At 41.1% G+C, this 20,418-nt stretch overlaps 1 protein-coding gene across 1 annotated transcript in view; it reads right to left on the bottom strand.

Moving 5' to 3' along the window:
• The window catches only part of dph1 (diphthamide biosynthesis 1), a 252,126-nt gene that overhangs the window by 185,434 nt on the left and 46,274 nt on the right, over positions 1 to 20,418 (bottom strand). The window contains exon 3 of the mRNA XM_063016706.1: positions 20,063 to 20,126. Within this exon, the coding sequence (XP_062872776.1) occupies positions 20,063 to 20,126 (64 nt within the window). The remainder of the gene's footprint in view (positions 1 to 20,062; positions 20,127 to 20,418) is intronic.

The following is a 20,418-nucleotide window of genomic DNA, read 5'->3' as shown; positions in this document are numbered from 1 at the left end:
TCACTTTTAAACTTGTGTTATAGCTCTAGTCTAAAACGGTTATTGTTAAGAAAACACTTAATGTGACAATGTATTAAAAGAACGATGTAGGAACACTAAACTTATCTTAATTATTACTGCTCATAAGTTCTCTCCACTGATGGAATTTCTCGCTCGTTGTTTTAGTACAATAAGCAACATTAAGCTTTGTGCACCGGCACACTCCTTAGGAAATAACAGCACAGCAGCTCAAAAGCAGCTCAAGAGCAAGCATCTCCACGATTAAGAAGCATAAGAAAACAATAAAGAAGTAAAGAGCAGGTTTTATTGTATTTTTATATTGATTTTTAACTGTTTTTTAATTGTATTTTAGTGTTTTTAGATTATATATGTGTTATTTTTAGTGAGTACATCTCAAAACCAACCCCATTATTTTACATTAGCCTAAAGTATATGCAGTTCCACGGGACCATGGAACACATTAACATGTTTCCCATATAAATACCTTATAACTCAACACATTTTAAACTTGACGCCAGTCCCAGAACCAACTGACGTCAAGTTTCCACTGTATACCGACATGTGTAGGTTGTAAATAACAGTCAACCTTAATGTCAGAAAGTTATCTAGCAGTACCTTAGTACCTTAACCGGCAGTGATAGCTCAGTGGTTAAGGTACTGGACTAGTAAACAGAAGTCACCGCCACCACCAAGTTGCCACTGTTGGGTCCCTGAGCAAGGCCCTTAACCCTCAATTGCTCATCGTGTTCTGCTCATTGTGTAAGTCGCTTTGGATAAAAGCGTCTGCTAAATGCTGAAAATGTAAATGTAAATGTAAAAATGCCCACTAACTCATGAGCTCATGGTCAGATGTTCTCACACTCTTGGCCATATAATGAAGGCCTATCATTTGAAAATCTCAGTACAGTATACCCAAAGTATCTAAACATGTCTCTTCTCATCAGTTTCTTCCACTCATTTCATGTAATAAAGCTTCCAAAGATGATCAATAAACCACAATAAAGACATTTAACATAATATGTAATAAAACCAAGTGAAAACTTTCAGCATATAATCGCTGCATCGAAAACAAATGTGGTAATTAGCTCTGTCGTGCTGGGTATTATGCACCGGCGCATTATTTTTTTTCTCTTTTGTGTAAAACTCATCAACACCGGAAATTGTGAGCATGCTGATTCAGTCTCGGGGTCTGAATCACAAAATATTAAATCCATTGAGCTGGTTTGCCTTAATGAATATGCATTTCGGGGAGAAAATTAAGTTTGAATAAAGTCCATTCAAAAACTAAAAGACAGGTACTAATCTGATGTGTGTTGCACAAGGAATGAAAGTATAGCAATCTTTGTCAGTTGCGTGTGTTTAGTGCCTGTGACATCACCAAGGCGCCATTTTGGAGGTATTGTTTTAGTTAGTGGTACAGTAAAAGTAGCAGCAAATGCGCTTGCGTTTTCCACATATTGATATATCAAAGGCAGGACAATTGGGGCAAGTGGTAATTAATATCCTAAAAGTATCTCTGGAAATGATGGACTCATCTAAACAAACAAACAAAAGACAGGCAAATAATTGTTAGAGTTCACAGGGAGCAAGTGCTGCAAAATGCAGAAACACAAAACTAAATGCCAGCTAATATAACCCAGATTGGCTGTGTTAACAGCACACCAGATGCGTTGCCAATGCAGCAGGTCTGAACAGCTGTGTGAGTCAGCATGAACCATCAGGTTGTATCCCAGTCTAGTCTAGATCTAAAAACTGCATTCAGTTAGGGAAAGAAGGCCCACTGTGACCAGTAGTCTCAGGTATAGCACCCGGATTTGTTCTATTTCTGCCTATAGTTAAACTTAGTATAACTCAGGCTTGGTAGTCTACAGCAGTTATGTAATAAAATGTCAAGAATTGCTATTATTTATAGGGGAAAAATGTTTGGTCTTGTTTTTATCTGCACTAGCTGAATGACAGCCCATTCTCTTTAAAAACTCAAGCTGCCATGGTACATAAACACAGAAAAACCTCATTTGCTGTAATGGAGCACCTCGCCACTGAGGAATTGAAAATGAATTGGATTGGAACTGGTTGTCACAGTATGGCAAACTGCTCCAGTTCCCTGCAACAACCAAGTTCTTGAAGGAAAAAGATTAAAGAGAGGAAATCAGAACAAGCCGAGGACAGCGACGCACAAGTGAAGCTGCCATTCCACCAACTGGCAGAGTTTGGGTTAGTTTGGACCCAAACGTGGGACCAGCTTCGGAAAGGGTGGTCTCTGGAGAAAACTCTCCCATCCAGGGCCAAAATACCAAAAAAAACGCTGCAATGCCGGGTGGGATAACAAGATAAGATTCGCAATAGTGGAAAACCAGACCAGATCGAGCATCACAGTTTCAAAGAGCAGCACCGTAAGGGAGAAACCCTGATTAAATACACATCCCTCCACCTGGAGCAAAATAACACTCTGGCGCAGCGGTAAAAAGACACGCTGCAACCAGAGCTGGATTCTGAGTACCTCGTATCGAATCCAGCTCTGCCTCCGAGGCTGAGTGGCTGTATGAGCAACGATTGGCCGGTTGCTAAGTTGGGGGGCGGGACAAAGAACCGGATGTGGGTCTCTCTCTGTCAGAATGCGATTACGACCTCTGCCGGCTGATGAGAGGCGCCTGCACAAGAGATGAGGACGAGTGCCCTTAGGGTGTGTCTCTCCGCATGCAACGCTAGGTGGCGCCACACATCAATGTGTGGATGGCAAAAATGCATCCGGCTGCTGCCCATGTTTCGGAGGGGATACGGGTTAGCTTCGATCTCCAAGGTCAGGGCAGGGTTCGGCATAGACAGAGAGGAAGAACGATGCAAATTGAACAATTGGATGCGCTAAAGGGAGAGAGAGGGAAAAATAAAAATAAAAAAAAAATAAAAAATAAAATAAAATACAAAATTAACACACCCTGAGGTGGAATGGCCTGACAGTTAAAAGAAACCGGCACTAATTAATGGCATAGCAGATGGGCATCATACTGTAACTCGTGCCCCCTGCCAATCTTTACAGCATGTGCATATTGTTCTGCTTCTTCTTTGAGCATTATCTACTCTATGGTACATAATATTAGATAATTTTCAAGATATATAATTTATGTATACACTCAAATCCCCTGTTCTCTTTTAGCAAATTGCATAACACTCACACTGGCTGAAAAGAGAGCACTTTGATACATAAGAAGACTTTGGCTACATCTTTATACCGGTCAGTGCTAAAGCACTTTCTACATATTCCTCCTCCACTTCTGAAATCCCAGCCAGATTTCCATCACTTAAACACAGCCAATAGTGTCTGTTAGACGCCCAGTCAGGCCGATGGCTGATGACTTTTTCCCCTTTCCAGACAGACACCGGTTCCTAAAATATCGGCTGAGACAGAGCACCGAATGTGTCTGTTGGGCCAGTAGCCCAGCCAAGACTAGAACTTAAGACTCAGGTTCTGACAGTAGTGGACTAGTGTATTAGACCGTCTACTCCACAGGTGTCAAACTCAAGGTCCGCAGGCCAGATCCGGCCCGCCGCGTCATTTGATCCGGCCCGCGAGAGCTTAAACGACTGTATGATTGTTGTGATGGTTCGAGTCGTTACAGAGACGCGCTTATAATTTAATGCGCTCCTGCGCCTTTAAGAGACAACGTGACATCGTAGTCATGGCAACTAACTTTATCCTTCGCTAAGAAGCCGTGTGACTTTTACGGCAAAAGAACGCGGGGTAGCGTAGTCAGTAATGTAAACAATAATAAATAAATACAAATAATTATATTGTAATATAATACCCAAGCATTGTCTGTAAGTAGTGGCGTTTATATTCTCAGTTGTTAGTAAAGAGTATATATAGTAAGAGTATATCACAGCGTTTTAGTTACAAATTTACCGTAATTAAATACTGTTGTTACCGTTACTATAGCAATTAGTAACTTTACACAAAATTTTAACTCGTTATTTTACGTTTGGTTAAATCTCATATTGTACCAGATGTAACACTTGACTACAGCTGTGTGCTTTTTACTGTATTAAGTTCCTTATTGTTTTTATTGTTTGTATTTTTACTTCATTTTGATGCACACAGTGTATCACACAGCTGGGAAGCAAATAAACCGACTGTATTCTGAAGAGAGCTGTCTGTCTGTCTGTCTGTCCGTCTAGCTGAGAAAGGGGGATAAACTATTAGTGAGGGCAGAATGATTGTCTTAAAAATACACTGTAAAATCCTAAATAAACTGCATCTTTCAAAATGCAGGCTGATTTTGTGACCTGCAAATTGACACCTCCCGCCAGTAGATGATGTTACACATATTTACACATGATCCTAAAATGTACAAGAAGATAAGTAAGAAATTTAAGCATAAGGAGGAAATTTAATGAAAGTGAAAACAAGTTTGTGCTTCAGGAAGAAAAACCGGTGCGTCTCTTGTGTTATGAGGCCGTGTCTGTGGTAAAGTAGAACAATATGAATGCAGAATTCAGCCTCCAAGAAAAACAGCAATGTGACTGCAATCACAGCAGGATACGTTACAATCGGCCCTTCGAGGGCCACAATAATGCTGATGTGGCCCTCGGTGAAAATGAGTTTGACACCCCTGGTCTACTCCATTAGTACTGTTAAACAGGTTTAGTTTCTTCTTCAGCATCCCATAAGTATGTGATTTAAATAGTTTAAAGTCATAGGGTTTTAAATCCGCTAACCCTATTTAACTTGTGATTTCCCAGCCAGCCTTCCTTCATTTAGACACAGCCAACTGCTACTGTCAGATCCCCTGTCTGGCTGGTAGGGGATTATTTTTTCTCCTTCTAAAACAGACACCTGATGCTAAAATACTGGCTAACACAACATACTAAATTTGTCTGTTGGGTCAGTGGCCCAGCCAAGAGCAGAAATTGAGAATCAGGGTTCTGACAGTAGTGGGATAGTGTATTAGACCGCCCCCTGTATTAGTACTGTTAATCTGCATTACGGTCTGTGTAGTCAACATGACAAGAAAACGTCACTGCCAATTATTTGCAGAAGGTTGACAATGCGACAATGCGACAATGCGACAATAAGTTCCTCCTCCCCCACTAGTAGGAACTAGGAATCAAAAACGTCTCCAGCAAAAGAGGACAAATTGGCCACGCTAAATTGGGAGAAAAAGGGGAGAAAGTGCATAAATAAAAATAGCAAAAATAGAGCACAGTGTTTCACAGTGGTGGAGATAATGTGTGTACTGCTCTGCTCAGTGCTTATTTCTTATTATAATTGCCATATCGCTTTGCTCCTAATTTGCATAAAGTAAAACTTTGCTCCACCTTTCTGTGTCACCGTCTCCACCCACTTCACGTCCCGAACCTTCGCGCTGCCTTCTGTCGACGAAAACAGACACCTGATATTAAAGTATCGGCTGAGACTAGGGATGTCCCGATCCAATCTCAAAGATCGGAATCGGAGCCGATCAAGGCATTTTTTAACTGATCGGTATCGGCTTTACTAAGGCCGATCCTACGCCCGATCCTTTGTTTTACGTCAGCATGTCCGCTGTGTGGAAATACTTTAAACTGGAAAGTGAAACAAGTCCAACAGCGAAGTGTAAAGTCTGCAATGCGAGCGTTTCACGAAGCGGTAGGAGCAGAGCTGCGTTCATTACTGTAGAATTTTACTATTTATATGGTGTGTGAGTCAAGGATCACTCCGGTTTACAAAACAACGTAGTGATGCACTCGTCTAATAAAGAAATAAATACACGGTATATTCACAAATTGTCGGGAGCATAACACTTTATTAACTTCTTCTGTTATAGTACCTACAGCCTACCTACTGTTACGGACAGCTAGAGTATTCGCGTTAGCCCACACACGCTATTCCATGCACTATAGCCCCAAAGGGTCAAAACACACTCACTTCGCGTAGAAACGTCCATCAAACCATTGTCACAATACAACCACAGAAAAGTTTGTTACAGTTACAACACGCATACAAGTACGGTGGCTCATAAGAAACAAACCAGATGTCATTTAACCAAACGATCTACAATTACTACCAATTTGATACGGCACCTAAAAAATAAACACTCAGTCGAATACAGCGAGTTTATTATTATATGATGAGAAGAGGAACCGGCTGTCCGCTAACACAGCAGAGATGCTGATTTTCCTCTAAAAGAACCTTCACTTCATTGTGAGTGTTCTAGTTTTACTACTACAATGCTGCACTAAGTTTGTTTACTTTTATTTTGTAAAAATAAAAGAACATTAAGCAGTAGCTTGGATGCAGGCAATTTTTTCCTACAGCACTGCAGAGCTATTCAGTTGTTAAACATATACATTGGATTAATTTGAATAACTGTAATGTACTTGAAGTGTGCACTGTGTGAACAGTATTATCTAGTTCTTATCTAGACAATATCTAGAAAATACAAGTATAGTTTGAGACTCGGTATCGGATCGGGATCAAAATTAATGATCGGGATCGGGACCAAAAAAACGTGATCGGGACATCCCTAGCTGAGACCGAGCACCAAATTTCTTGTGCCAGTACCCAGCCAAAAGTATAACTTAAGACCTGGGTTCTGACAGTAGTAGGCTAGTTTTTAAGACCGTCCCCTCAATTAGTACCGTTAAACAGGGCTAGGGTCTTCTTTAGGGTTTTAAAGACAAAAAAAAAAAAATGAAATTCTGTTAATATTTTAGGCTAAAGACTTTTAGACTGCCACACAGTATTTAATTAATAATTTTGGTTTTTCCAGGTTGAATAAATACTGTAGTTCTCCATATTACTCTTTCACTTGTTATTCCCCAGCCAGATCTTCTACATTTAGACATAGCCAACTGCTACTGTTATATGCCTAAACTGTTAGACACCTAAAGTATCACTGAACGTTGCATTCCAAATTTGTCTGTTGGGCCAGTGGCCCAGCAAAGACCAGAACTTAAAACCTGGGTTCTGACAGTAGTGGGCTTTTGTATCAGAGTGTCCCCTCCATCAGCACTGTTAATCTGCATTACTGTAAACCATTACTGTAGTCAACATGACAAGAAAACTGCATAAAACTGAGACAGCGCAATGAGTTTTTCCTCCATCCCTAATAGGAACTATTATCTAGGCACCAAAAATGGAGTGTAGCGTTTCACAGTGGTCGAGACAATGCACATACTGCTCTACGCTTAATTCTTATTGTAATTGCCATATCACTTTGTTCCTAATTTGAATAAAATTATACTTTGCTCCATCTTTCTGTGTCACCCTCTACACCCACTTCACGTCTCTAAACTTCTTGCTGCTTCCTGTCGGTGGAAAACAGACACCTGATACTAAAGCATTGGCTGAGACAGAGCACCAAATCTGTCTGTTGGGCCAGTAGCCCAGCCAAGAGTAGAACTTAAGACCTGTGTTCTGACAGTGGTGATAGTGTTTAAGACCGTCCCCTCAATTAGTACAGTAAAACAGGGCTAGGTTCTTCTTCAGTACCCATGTGATTTAAGTAGTTTAAGGTCATAAGGTAGAAAAGCCGCGAAAAGAAATTCTGTTAATATTTTAGGCTAAAGACTTTTAGACTATTAAACAAATAGTATTCAATTAATTATGGATTTTCCAGGTTGAATAACTTCCAGGTTAAATAAATTAAGTACTTATTTCTCTCTTATTAGCTCCATATTTCTCTGCAACTTCCCAGCCAGCCTTCCTTCATTCATTTAGACATAGCCAGTGGCAACCAGAACTTAAGACCTGGGTACTGACAGTAGTGGGCTATTGTATTGGACCGTCCACTCCATTAGTACTTATAAACAGTAGTTTAAGGTCACAGGGTTTTAAATCCCTCTCAAAAAGGAAAATTCTGTTCATATTTAAGGCTAGACTATTGGACTAACAAATAGTATTCAATTAATATTTGTTTTCTCCATATTCCTCTTCCAGACAGACTTCCTTCCCTTAGACACAGCCAACTGCTACTGTTGGACACCCAAATTTGTCTGTTGGGCCAGTGGCCCAGCCAAGACCAGAACTTAAGACTTCTGAGTTCTGACAGTGGTGTTATTGAGTACTGTTAATCTCGGCTAGGTTAATGTCTTCTTCAGGACCCCATAAGTATGTGATGAGTCGTTTAATGTCATAGGGTTTTAAAGCCCAAAAAGAAATTATGTTAATATTTTAGGTGAGTAAACAAGAATCTCAGAAGTGTCACACAGCATTTAATAAATGTGTATGATATTTCCAGTTGGAATAAATTCTGCACTTTATCCACCACTTTTTATCTTTATTTAGTGAAGATTTTGCTAAGCAGTGATTGACAGAAAGATGAAAGCAAAGCAGAAAGCCCTGCAGGGAAGAAAAAGAAAAACTAGAGAGCTACAGGGGTTCCAGAAGACGTGAGTTTCTGAATGCAATTAGCAGTCAGTAATTGCACTCATTAGCTTTAGACTGGTGTGGTTAAGGTACAGACACTCTGTCTGTGCAAGCTGCGCATCGAAAACAAACAGGAGAGATCGGGTGATGGGCAGCTCTACGGCTGATTGGATTGCTGCTGCTCGATGAGACAGAGAGGGGCTATCAGTACCCACGTCAGTCCAGACAGACTCGACGGCGCACGCGGCGAACAGGAGATGGAATGGGAGATAACCGTGGGGTGAAAGATGAAAGGATTGGAGGGAAGAAGAAGCAGAGAAAGCATGTGGAGAGAGAAACAGACAGAGAGGGAGGAGGACACGTGATAAATCCAACATGGACTGAAGGTGTGAATCAGAAACGATTGTGTTGGTCCCCCTTTTGCTGCCAAAACAGCCCTGACCCATCAAGATATGGACTCCACTAGACCCCTGAAGGTGTGCTGTGGTATCTGGCACCAAGCTGTTAGCAGCAGATCCTTTAACTCCTATAAGTTGTGAGGTGGGGCCTCCATGGATCGGACTTGTTTGTCCAGCACATCCCACAGATGCTCGATTGGATTGAGATCTGGGGAATTTGGAGGCCAAGTCAACACCTCAAACTCATTGTTGTGCTCCTCAAACCATTCCTGAACCAGTTTTGCTTTGTGGCAGGGTGCATTATCCTGCCATCAGGGAATACCGTTTCCATAAAAGGGTGTACATGGTCTGCAACAATGCTTAGGTAGGTGCTACATGTCAATGTAACATCCACATGGATGGCAGGACCAAGGTTTCCCAGCAGAACATTGCCCAAAGAATCACACTGCCTTTGCCAGCTTGCCTTTCTGCCATAGTGCATCTTGGTGACATGTGTTCCCCAGGTAAGCGACGCATACGCACCCGGCCATCCACGTGATGTAAAAGAAAACATGATTCATCAGACCAGACAACCTTCTTCCACTGCTCCGTGGTCCAGTTCCGATGCTCACGTGCCCATTGTTGGCGCTTTCGGCAGTGGACAGGGGTCAGCATGGGCACCCTGATTGGTCTGCGGCTATGCAGCCCCATACACAACAAACTGTGATGCACTGTGTATTCTGACACCTTTATATTTACATTTCCTGCATTTAGCAGACGCTCTTATCCAGAGAGACTTACAGAAGTGCTTCCATAGTAAACATTTCATTTCTCAAGTTTTAGTAAACAACAGTCGAAGAACACAAATCTGCTGAAACCTGTTAGAACCAAAGTGGGTTTTTTTGTTTTTTTTTGGAAACGGAAAAAAAATGTTAGTACATAAGTACAAGTCAGCTTAAGTGCTTAGTAAAAAGTAGCAATGTATATCAGAACCAGCATTAACTTCTTCAGCAATTTGAGCTACAGTAGCTCATCTGTTGGATCGGACCACATGGGCCAGCCTTCGCTCCCCACGTGCATCAATGAGCCTTGGCCGCCCATGACCCTGTCGCCGGTTTACCACTGTTCCTTCCTTGGACCACTTTTGATAGATACTGACCACTGCAGACCGGAAACACCCCACAAGAGCTTCAGTTTTGGAGATGCTCTGATGCCATTTTTCCTGCTTCTAACACATCAACTTTGAGGATAAAATGTTCACTTGCTGCCTAATATATCCCACCTACTAACAGAAGCCGTGATGAAGAGATAATCAGTGTTATTCACTTCACCTGTCAGTGTTATGCCTAGTCAGTGTAATATAAAACAAGAGACAAATGTATGTGCACACCTGAACATGAGATTACTGGGCAAACCCTTCCAAAAAATGGGAGCCCACACTTTTCTGGGAAAGGTTCTTCAGGATTATAGAGAGTCTGTTAGAACTGGTGCTCATTCAGACAGAAACCATATGTAAGGTCAAGCACTAATTTTGGACTACAAGTACTGGCTCACAAAAGGCATTCTAAATTAAGCACATTTCCCTGTAAATTTAGTATGGCCCTAATTATAGTTATCTCATTTTTCCCACTGCATTACTCAATGAACAGCAAAGAGACTCCTACCATTTAGATAAACTATGAATGCTCCATTTCAGGTGGTTATTAAAGACACTTCCAACCAGCATAATATCAGGAGTTTACAGACAGAAGGGCTCTTCTGCAAGAACAGCTGCCAGAACAAATTATTACAAGTACTTGCTGATTATTATCATCTTAGTTGAATTAGGCTGCGTTCACATGGACATTTTTGGCTTCTATCAAAAACTGAATTAGTGGGAGCTGCTGGTGTGATTATGGGTGGAGTTTATTTTCCCAATATCACCGGCAAACTTTTGTCTGAGTATTGAAAGTCTCAGGATAATTAAGATAATTTGGGATGAGCCATTTGGGATGAGAGGTGATAGCCATAATTAGTCTTTCCATTTTCTTTACTGACCTAAATGACTAAACCACCGTCTCTGTAGGGCAGTAGTAGCCTAGTGGTTAAGGTAATAAACTAGTGATCAGCATGTTGCTGGCTCAAGCCCCACCAAGTTGCCACTGTTGGACTCCTGAGCAAGGCCCAATTGCTTGAACTGTAATCGGTCACAACTGTATGTCGCTTGGGATAACAGTGTCTGCTAAATGTCATAAAATTAAACAATGATTGGCTGGTCTATTAAAAGTTTAAACTTGGGCATGCAGGTGGAGCAGCGAGATAATCCGCTAGCACACCAGTGCTGGGATTCCGAACTTCCCAAATTCAAAACTCAGCACTGCTACCACTACCTACTAGTGGGCACAAAAGGTGGGTGGGGTATTTGACGCTGAGCAAGGACCCTGGTTGGTAGCTCGAGGCGCCTGTACAGAAAGTGGAGGACTAAACCGCCGTCAGTGTTAGTGATCAGCATGTTGCTGGTTCAAGCCTCACCAAGTTGCCACTGTTGGGCTCCTGAGCAAGGCCTTTAACCCTCAATTGCTCAACGGCGCGAGAATACTTTACTGGCTAGTATCTACAAAGAGTGTACAAAAAAATATTTGATCACAGATTAGATTCCTTCCCACCCAGCGTTTATCCTTGAGAGAAACTGCTCGTCTTTGAATTCCATCCCTGCGTAGTGCATCACTGTCTGTGCAGTCATCATGACAAGTAAAAAAAAAAAAACCAGGTATGTTTGCTCTTTGCGATCGCTGCTGCCTAATTGCGAAAGTTTGACAACGCGACAACGAGTTTCTCTTCTATCTCTAAAAGGAACTATTATCTAGGAACCAAAAACAAAGCGTAGGGCGCCCAGGTGGCACAGCGGGATATTTCGGTAGCACACCAGTGCTGGGATTGTGAACTCCCCAGGTTTAAATCTCAGCTCTGCTACTGGTTGGTTGGGCGCCCCCTAACTGGCACAGTTGGCAGTGCCTGAAGCAGACAATAACTGTTTGTTTGTTTTTATAACGCCATGTTATCATAATTAGAATATTCACAGCAGGAATCTATAGCTGCGTCCGAAATCGCATACTTACAGAGTACATACTAGATTCGAGGAAGTACGCACCGCTCGGCCGGTACAGAAGTGTGCGCTTTCAGTACAGAAGCGTACTACGCCCGCCATCTTACCAACGTCAAGTGATGACGTGATGACGTAATATCACCATAGTTACAGACCGCGTGCTCATTACAAGCCCCACTCGCCCCACATTTTTTGCGCTAATCATAACGTTATTTAGGGTTGTACGCGATAATAAAATGTTTATTTTTCTCCGTTCTCTCCGTTTTCCGGCATCTTTCTTGTTTCTTCTTCCGCTTCGAAAGCCTACGCAGCTCCAGTTGAATTATGGGATACATTAGCGGACCGAAAGTGTGCATCGTTTGCATACTCAAACATGGCTGTCCAAGAAGTCAGTCATCCGGGTACTTCTCGTGTACCTTTTTATGTATACTATGTATTCAGACATACTAACCGCTCTCGCGTACTGCTTTCGCGTACTACTGAGTATGGAAGTATGCGATTTCGGACGCAGCTTGTGATTTATGCTAGTCTTGTATTATATAATTATGTTTTAAGTCTTATATCATTAAGAAATTTGAGGATTATTTCTGTATTTCTGTATTAGTATTTCTTTTAATGTATTGGGCATATGTAGTTTTTAGACAATAACTGTCTGCTGGGTGCAAAAAGACTGGACTGGAAAGGGGGCGGGGTTTTCAACCCTGTGTAAGGACCCTGGTTAGTAGCCCGAGGCGTCTGTACAGAAGTGGATGGAACGCAGAAATCAGTACGTAACTCTGTGCATGAAAGTGACCACATACGCGAATCCACCAAAGCATGGGTGAATAAGAATGGGGACAGTGGACTGCGCTCGCATCGAAGGGAGCGTGTGTCAGGCAAATGTACCCTACTAAAAGCATGAAAAAAAAAATAGCAAAAATGGAGCATAGCGTTTCAGTGGTGGCGATAGTGCATGAACTGCTCTGCTCAATGCCTAATTCTTATTATAATCACCATATCACTTCTCTCCTAATTTGCATAAACATAGACCACTGAAGTCATGTCGTCATTTTGTAGGCCACGCCATGTTGTTATGCCCATATTTGGTAACCCGGGTCTAAGAGAAATTTTGAATGGGAAATATGAATGGAGATTTCGCAAATTGCCTCTCTCGCATCCTGTAGTCATAAAAAATGTTCCAAAGCTGTTACGTTTTGTTTTATGGAGATTCTTCTGTCTATTATCACTGGATCCTCTGAATTATGAAGTCGTTAAAGAGTCAAAATATGAATATTGCTACATGTAAGCTAATGCTACTGCGCACTGAATTGACGTCACTAAACTGGAAGCCTCTTAATGTTTTCTTTTCTTTTTTTCTTTTATAAGCCTCTTAAATAACCGCACGAAGCAGCGCGATTCACCAGTGTAACAGTGCAGTGATATTCACAAAGTTTTGGTTGATATTTTTAGTAGTTAGCTACATTGAAGTAGAAAGCAAGGATGTTGGGTGTTACGCCTTTGGTTGTACTCAACAAAAGCCAGCCGCTCATTCCGTTGATTTGATTGGTGCAGTTCAGTGACGTCTAATTAATGCACAGTAGCGTTAGCTTTCGTGTAGCATTATTATTATTACGACCCTTTAACAATCTCGTAATTTATAGGATCCAGTGATGTACAGGAGAAAAATGTACACAGGACAAAATGTACAGGGTTCTGAAAATGTTTATTTAGCACAGGATGCGTTGAGTCCTATTTTTCCTATAGGAAATCTGAGTTAGACCCGGGTCTCCAAATATGGGCATAACGAGGATTACAGAATGACGCACGACTTCAGTGGTCTATTGCTTAACTTTTTCGAATCAGCGACTCCGCCCACTTTGCAGCGCTGTCTCCTGTCGCCAGAAGTCTCCAGCTCTAATTAAAAATGAATGTCAGCGTCGCCTCACTGCCGGTCTGAACACAGAGTTAGAGTATGCCGGGCTATATGTGTATATACTACCTACTACCGGGTTATACTACCTAACTCCTGGCTTCGAAAATCGCTGTGAGAACCATGAAACGAGCCTTTTCCCATGCAACATGCAATTTGCTGTGAATCTCAAAACGTAAGGTTTGTGTTTAGCAATTCATTTTTTTTATTTTTTTTTTTATTCGTGCGTAGCTTTCAATCGTGTATCACGTTTACTGGTTAATTGGCTCTATGAGGCGGTCCTAGCAATCCTACGGCAATTTAGTCAGCAAATGTAAAAGACGTTAAAGTCAAAAGCAACTAAAAACACTACTACGTTCAGATGGGCACTTACCGCCCGAATCGCTGACGACTCACCGTCGTGTTCACACCAGCAGCATCATCATCATTGCCTGTGGCTGTTTGGTTGCCATGTTTGAACTAACACCAAGCACAAAAAAACCCACACATGCCATGGCAGTACAATGTACTTTACTGGCAAGTATTTACAGATCATATTTTTAAAAAATTATCACAAATTAGATTCCTTCCCACTCAGTGTTTTCCACAAAGCAGAAGAGTTCCCTCTAAAGATAAAAATTCTGGAGAGAAATTGCTCGTCTATGAATTTCATCCCTGCGTAGTGCATCATTGTTCGTGCAGTCAACATGACAAGTAAACTATGTTTGCACTTTGTGATTGCTGATGTCTGCAAAAGTTTGACAACCTGACAATGAGTTTCTCTTCCATCTCTTAAAGGAACTATTATCTAGAAACCTAAAACCAGAAGCATAGGGCGCCCAGGTGGACACAGTTCTGCTACTGGTTGGTTGGACGCCCCCTAACTGGCACAATTGGCAGTGCCTGAAGCAGACAATAACTGTTTGTTTGTTTTTATAACGCCATGTTATCACAATTATAATATTCACAGCAGGAATCTGTGTTTTATGCTAGTTTCATTGGTCTTGTATTATATATTTATGTTCTCAGTCTCATATTAGTAAGGAAATTGATGATTATTTCTGTAGTCTGCTTTGTGGGAAAAGACTGAAAAGACTGGACTGGAAAGGGGACGGGGTCTTCAATGAGGTGTAAGGAGTCAGCTTAGTAGCCTGAGGCGCCTGTACAGGAAGTGGAGGAACATGGAGATCAGTACGTGACCGTCCGTGTGCGAAACTAACCTCACGCGCGAATCCACCAAAGTATAAGCGAATAAGAATGGGGTCAGTGGACTGAGCATGCGCCAGAGGAAGCGTGTTTCAATCAAATATACCCTCATTGGACGTGATCGGAGTCTCAAGCACTGTTCATCTACTCGGTAATCGACAGCTTTAATTGAAAATGAATGACAGCGTCGCAGAGTTAGAGTTTGCCGACTATATGTGTATGTATACCTTATGATTAAGGCCGTACCTAATTCACGGCTGTGAACATCGTGTCATGGACGATGAAATTAGCCTTTTCCCATGTAACCTTCAAAATGTAAGATTTGTGTTTAGCAATTTAACGTTTTTAATTAACGTAGCACTGAAAGGTCTCACGTTTACTGGTTAATTTGCAATATGAGGCCTAGCAATTCTACGGCAATTCAGTTAGCAATCGGTGAGTCAAAATGTCCAAGATGTCAAGTGAAAAGCAGCTAAAAACACGATCAGGGTAACTGAGTCTGGAAAACTCACAACCAAATCTGTAGATGCCGGGGGGGAGGGTTGTTCTAGGTTGTTCTAGGTTGTTCTAGGTTTACATTCAACTATTAAGGTAGGCTGTGCTGTTTATTGTAACTTCCATTTATTCTATCATTTGATTTATGAGTGTTATATATTTAATGACTGTCGTGAAATGTGGCACTTTCCTTTGAAATAAAAACGAGGTTGGGAAATTAAGCACATTTTCCCTATAATTTAGTATGGCCCTAATTATAATATCTAATTAAGTAAAATGAAAAGGTTCTGTTCTGTCCTGATGTTTCTAACAATAAAAAGAATGTTTCATACAGGTAGCTTGTTGGTTGCTTTGTATGTGCACATACACAGATCGGCCATAACATTAAAACCACGTCCTTGTTTCTACACTCACTGTCCATTTTATCAGCTCCACTTACTATATAGAAGCACTTTGTAGTTCTACAATTACTAACTGTAGTCCATCCATCCAGTCTATGTTCTCTACATACTGTTTTAGCCTGCTTTCACCCTGCTAATCAATGGTCAGGACCCCCACAGGACCCTCACGGAGCAGGTATTGTTTAGATGGTGGATCATTCTCAGCACTGCAGTGACACTGACATGGTGGTGTTGTGTTACATTTACATTTACATTTTCAGCATTTAGCAGACGCTTTTATCCAAAGCGACTTACACAATGAGCAATTGAGGGCCCCTTGCTTAGGGACCCAACAGTGGCAACTTGGTGGTGGCGGGGCTTGAACCGGGAACCTTCAGCTTACTAGTCCAGTACCTTAACCACCGAGCTATCACTGGCCCTGGTGTTAGTGTGTGTTGTGCTGGTATGAGTGAATCAGACACAGCAGCGCTGCTGGAGTTTTTAAATACTGTGTCCACTCATTTCCACTCTATTAGACACTCCTACCTAGTTGGTCCACCCTGTAGATGTAAAATCAGAGACGATAGCTCATCTATTGCTGCTGTTTGAGTTGGTCATCTTCTAGACCTTCATCAGTGGTCACAGGACGCTGCCAATGGGGCGCTGTTGGCTGGATATTTTTGGGTGGTGTACTATTCTAAAACTCCATCAGCATTGCTGTGTCTGATCCACTCATACCAACACAACACACACTAACACACCACCACCATGTCAGTGTCACTGCAGTGCTGAGAATGATCCACCACCCAAATAATACCTGCTCTGTGGTGGTCCTGACCATTGAAGAACAGCATGAAACAGGGCTAACAAAGCATGCAGAGTAACAGATGGACTACAGTCAGTAATTGTAGAACTACAAAGTGCTTCTATATGGTAAGTGGAGCTGATAAAATGGACAGTGAGTGTAGAAACAAGGAGGTGGTTTTAATGTTATGCTGAATATATTTAAGGAAGAACAAAGTCTGAGACAGAAGTAAAGGCTTGTCTGAATATCAATGTGAGAAAAACAAAACAATCTATACTATATTAATCAGATTACTCAGCATTAAGCACATTAAACAGCATGAATAATGTATGTGACATTTGGAACTGGACTGTTGTGAATCTTATCGAATTTTAACACTAATAAATCAGAATGAACACTTATGTTTAGCAGATAGTGCAGCTAACAGAGAGCAGAATTTTCACTGCTTGACAGAGGGAGAAAATGCTGGAAACCGCTATATCAGCAGCTGAGAAATTACAGATAAGAAAAATAAATAAATAAATAAGATTATCTGTGCGCATAATCTTCATTGCTCTACACGTCTTTAGCGCTAAGCAAACAGAGACCTTATATAAACACCACACACAAAGTCCTATGGGGATCTGGTATATGTTAAGACCATGCTGTGCATGTAAACATTAGAGACTGTTTAAATTAGTTTAGAATTACATAATGCTGTACGCTCATGCCTGTCAAACCATTAATATAGCTGTACGAGTGCCAGAGTAATGCCTCACCCTGGCACAGGAACTCGATTTTTATTAGGTGTGTGTTAATGTGTTTATGCACCGGTGAGCCAAAATATTATGAGCACCCAGAAATAAAGAGAGCAACGTTTGTTTGGTAACAATTACACACGTCACAGTCGGTGAGGGAAATATTACATGTTGAGCTGATGGTAGCATACGTTGAACGTAGCAGATACGATCGGGAATCAAACCCAGGACCTTCTTGCTGTGAGGCGACCCACCGAGCCACCGTGCAGACACAAAGATAAAGACCTGAGTGACTCCAATTAGTGCCAGATTCTTTAGGTCAGAATACAGGGTCAAAGTACAGTAAAACCTCGATTTAACAGAACGCCATTTAACAGATTTCGGATCTAACTGACAAAATCTGGGAAAGCAAATGTTCTGTCTGAATGTTTAAAATTCCCGCGAGAAGCGTAACAAGACCAGTAGTTCAGTAATTGTCCGCTAGCCAGCGCACGTCTCTCTATTTACATGAGTAATAGGCTTTATTTTGTCAGGAGGCTCGCTTTGTTCTCTCCTTTTTCTCGGTGTTTTATGCTTCATTTTAGTTCTAGTGCTTAGTTATGCACCAGCACTGCACCAGTAGCCACCAGCAGTGCTTCAGACTCAGATAATAGATACTCTATATAATAGGTACTGTATAGAGTCCAAGGTAAATACAATTTGTCAGGTTTAACATTACGTATTTACATATCTATTAACATTATTCAGTTTACCGTTTATCATATATGCATGTTTAGCACTTTAGTGCTGTGTTTCTGTAAATCTTCTGACCCCCTAAGAAAAAAAAAAAGAAAAAAAACTCGCTGTTTCGGACAATCGCATTTTACTGACCAGTGCACCCCTCTTTCAGTCTGTTACATCGAGGTTCCACTGTATTTTCAAAACAGTGAGAGATAAGCCGCTCAGGTGGCGCAGAGGTAAAAAGACACGCTGCAACCAGAGCTGGATTCTGAGTACCTCGTATCGAATCCAGCTCTGCCTTACCGGTTCGAGGCTGAGTGGCTGTATGAGCAACGATTGGCCGGTTGCTCAGTTGGGGGGTGGGACGAAGAACCGGATGTGGGTCTCTCTCTGTCAGAATGCGATTACAACCTCTGCCGGCTGATTAGAGGCGCCTGCACAGGGATGAGGACGAGTGCCCTTAGGGTGTGTCTCTCCGCATCCAACGCTAGAATCTGAATTCTGAAGCTCTGATTGGTTTATTCAGCTGTTTTTCAAGGCTTGAACCATGACTGAATCTCTTTAACAAATGAACTGATTCATGGAGTTGTTTACGCACGACACCATAATGATACCGAGTGAGGAAAAACTAATGGATCTACACCATAGATAAGAGCACAGCTTCCTGATTCGATTCCAATGAATAATTCGTTTAAAAAGAGTCGTTTCGGACAGTGATTCAGTTTGCATGTGTGTGCGTAAATTTAACTTGTCTTGGCAAAAAAGAGATGGCAACAAGATAGACTGTAAGACGATAAACCCTTGGCATGAACATGAGCTGAAGGACTATCTGCTGGTACCAAACACCACAGAGGACCTTCAGAGGAATTGTAGAGTTTATACCTGGGCAGGTCAGGTTTTGACAGAAGATTAAATGTTTTGGCTCATCAGTGTATATGTGTGTCTAATCTCCTTATTGGTTGTTTGTATATTTATTGGTTTAACGCCATGTCAACACATTGGTTACCATTATGGCAGGATCACTGAATATTTACCTATGTGCTCTGTGCAGGCTGTTGCTAGATGTAATTAACAAAAATGATTGTTTTCTTCCTCTTTATCCCAGGCTATGAGCTACCATAAGGAATTATGATAAGCTCACACATTTAACAAGCCTACATCTTAAACTGCATGATTAACAGGATTTACAATCATATTATCTCCCCAGAGCTACACTATTTGACCAAAAGTATGTGGACACCTGACCACAAGCTTGTTAAACATTCTTTTCCAAACCAATAAATGTAAATTTGGAGTCAGCCCCCATTCGCTACTAACATGTCTCTATTTAATTAGACAGGCTTTTAAAAGATTTGGGAGAATGCCTGTGGGAATACATTTCCATTAAGTCAAAAGAGTGTCTGTGAGGTCAGGCATTGATGTAAGATGAAAAGAACTGGCAATTGACATTCCACTTAAAACCAAAGATGTTTGATTGGGTTGAGGTCAGGACTGTGTGTGGGCTACTTGAATTGCTCCACACGAACACAAAGCATAACTATATAGACCTCACGTTGTGCAAAGGAGCTCAGTCAAAAATAAATGAATATATAAATTAAGAAAAAATATGTTAAGAAATTAAAATTAAAAAATTTGAATTAAAAAAGTAAAATTAAAAAAGTAAAATTACAAAATTTGAATTAAAAAGATAAAATGTAAAAAATGTAATAAAAAAAATACAAAATAAATTACAAAATACAAATAATTATTTTTTTAAAAATGTATGAATGTAAAAAAGTGTATCATTAATTTTATTTAATTGATTTTTTGTAACCTGTTAGCAAAGGTTTGAGCTAAAACACCAGAACTCAATAATTACTGGGGGTGTCCACATAATATTGGTCATATAGTGTATCACGCGACCAATATAAAACATAAAATGGTGATTAAGTTACTCTGTGTGTGTGTGTGTGTGTGTGTGTGTGTGTGTGTGTGTGTGTGTGTGTGTGTGTGCGTGTGTGTGTGTGTGCGTGTGTGTGTGTCCACCTCTCAATGATGTCAGCAATCACACAGGCGAACATCTGTAGTCCCTCTGGCAGCTGCAATGCCACTGTAAAGCAGGAAGGCAGAGGTTAGGTCAGTTCAAAATAAGAATGAGTGACATCTGGATATGCTGCAATACAGCTGTGAGATCAGGACAAATAGCCTCTACTGATTATAGCACTTTAAAAGGCGTGTAGTTTTACTGTGCAGTTTGATTGGTTGTGAAATGTTTCTAACTGTGCTTTTATGTCTAATAACAGCATTTATGTTTCACCATACGGTTATGGATGGAATTATTTTCAATTTTCTCTGAGCACGTCTCTAAAGATGAACTCTACATGGTATCCACTGGTTTATTT

The sequence above is a fragment of the Trichomycterus rosablanca genome, chromosome 20 (genome assembly GCF_030014385.1).
Source record: "Trichomycterus rosablanca isolate fTriRos1 chromosome 20, fTriRos1.hap1, whole genome shotgun sequence".
Taxonomy (NCBI): domain Eukaryota; kingdom Metazoa; phylum Chordata; class Actinopteri; order Siluriformes; family Trichomycteridae; genus Trichomycterus; species Trichomycterus rosablanca.
This window is presented reverse-complemented; position numbering and strand designations above follow the sequence as displayed.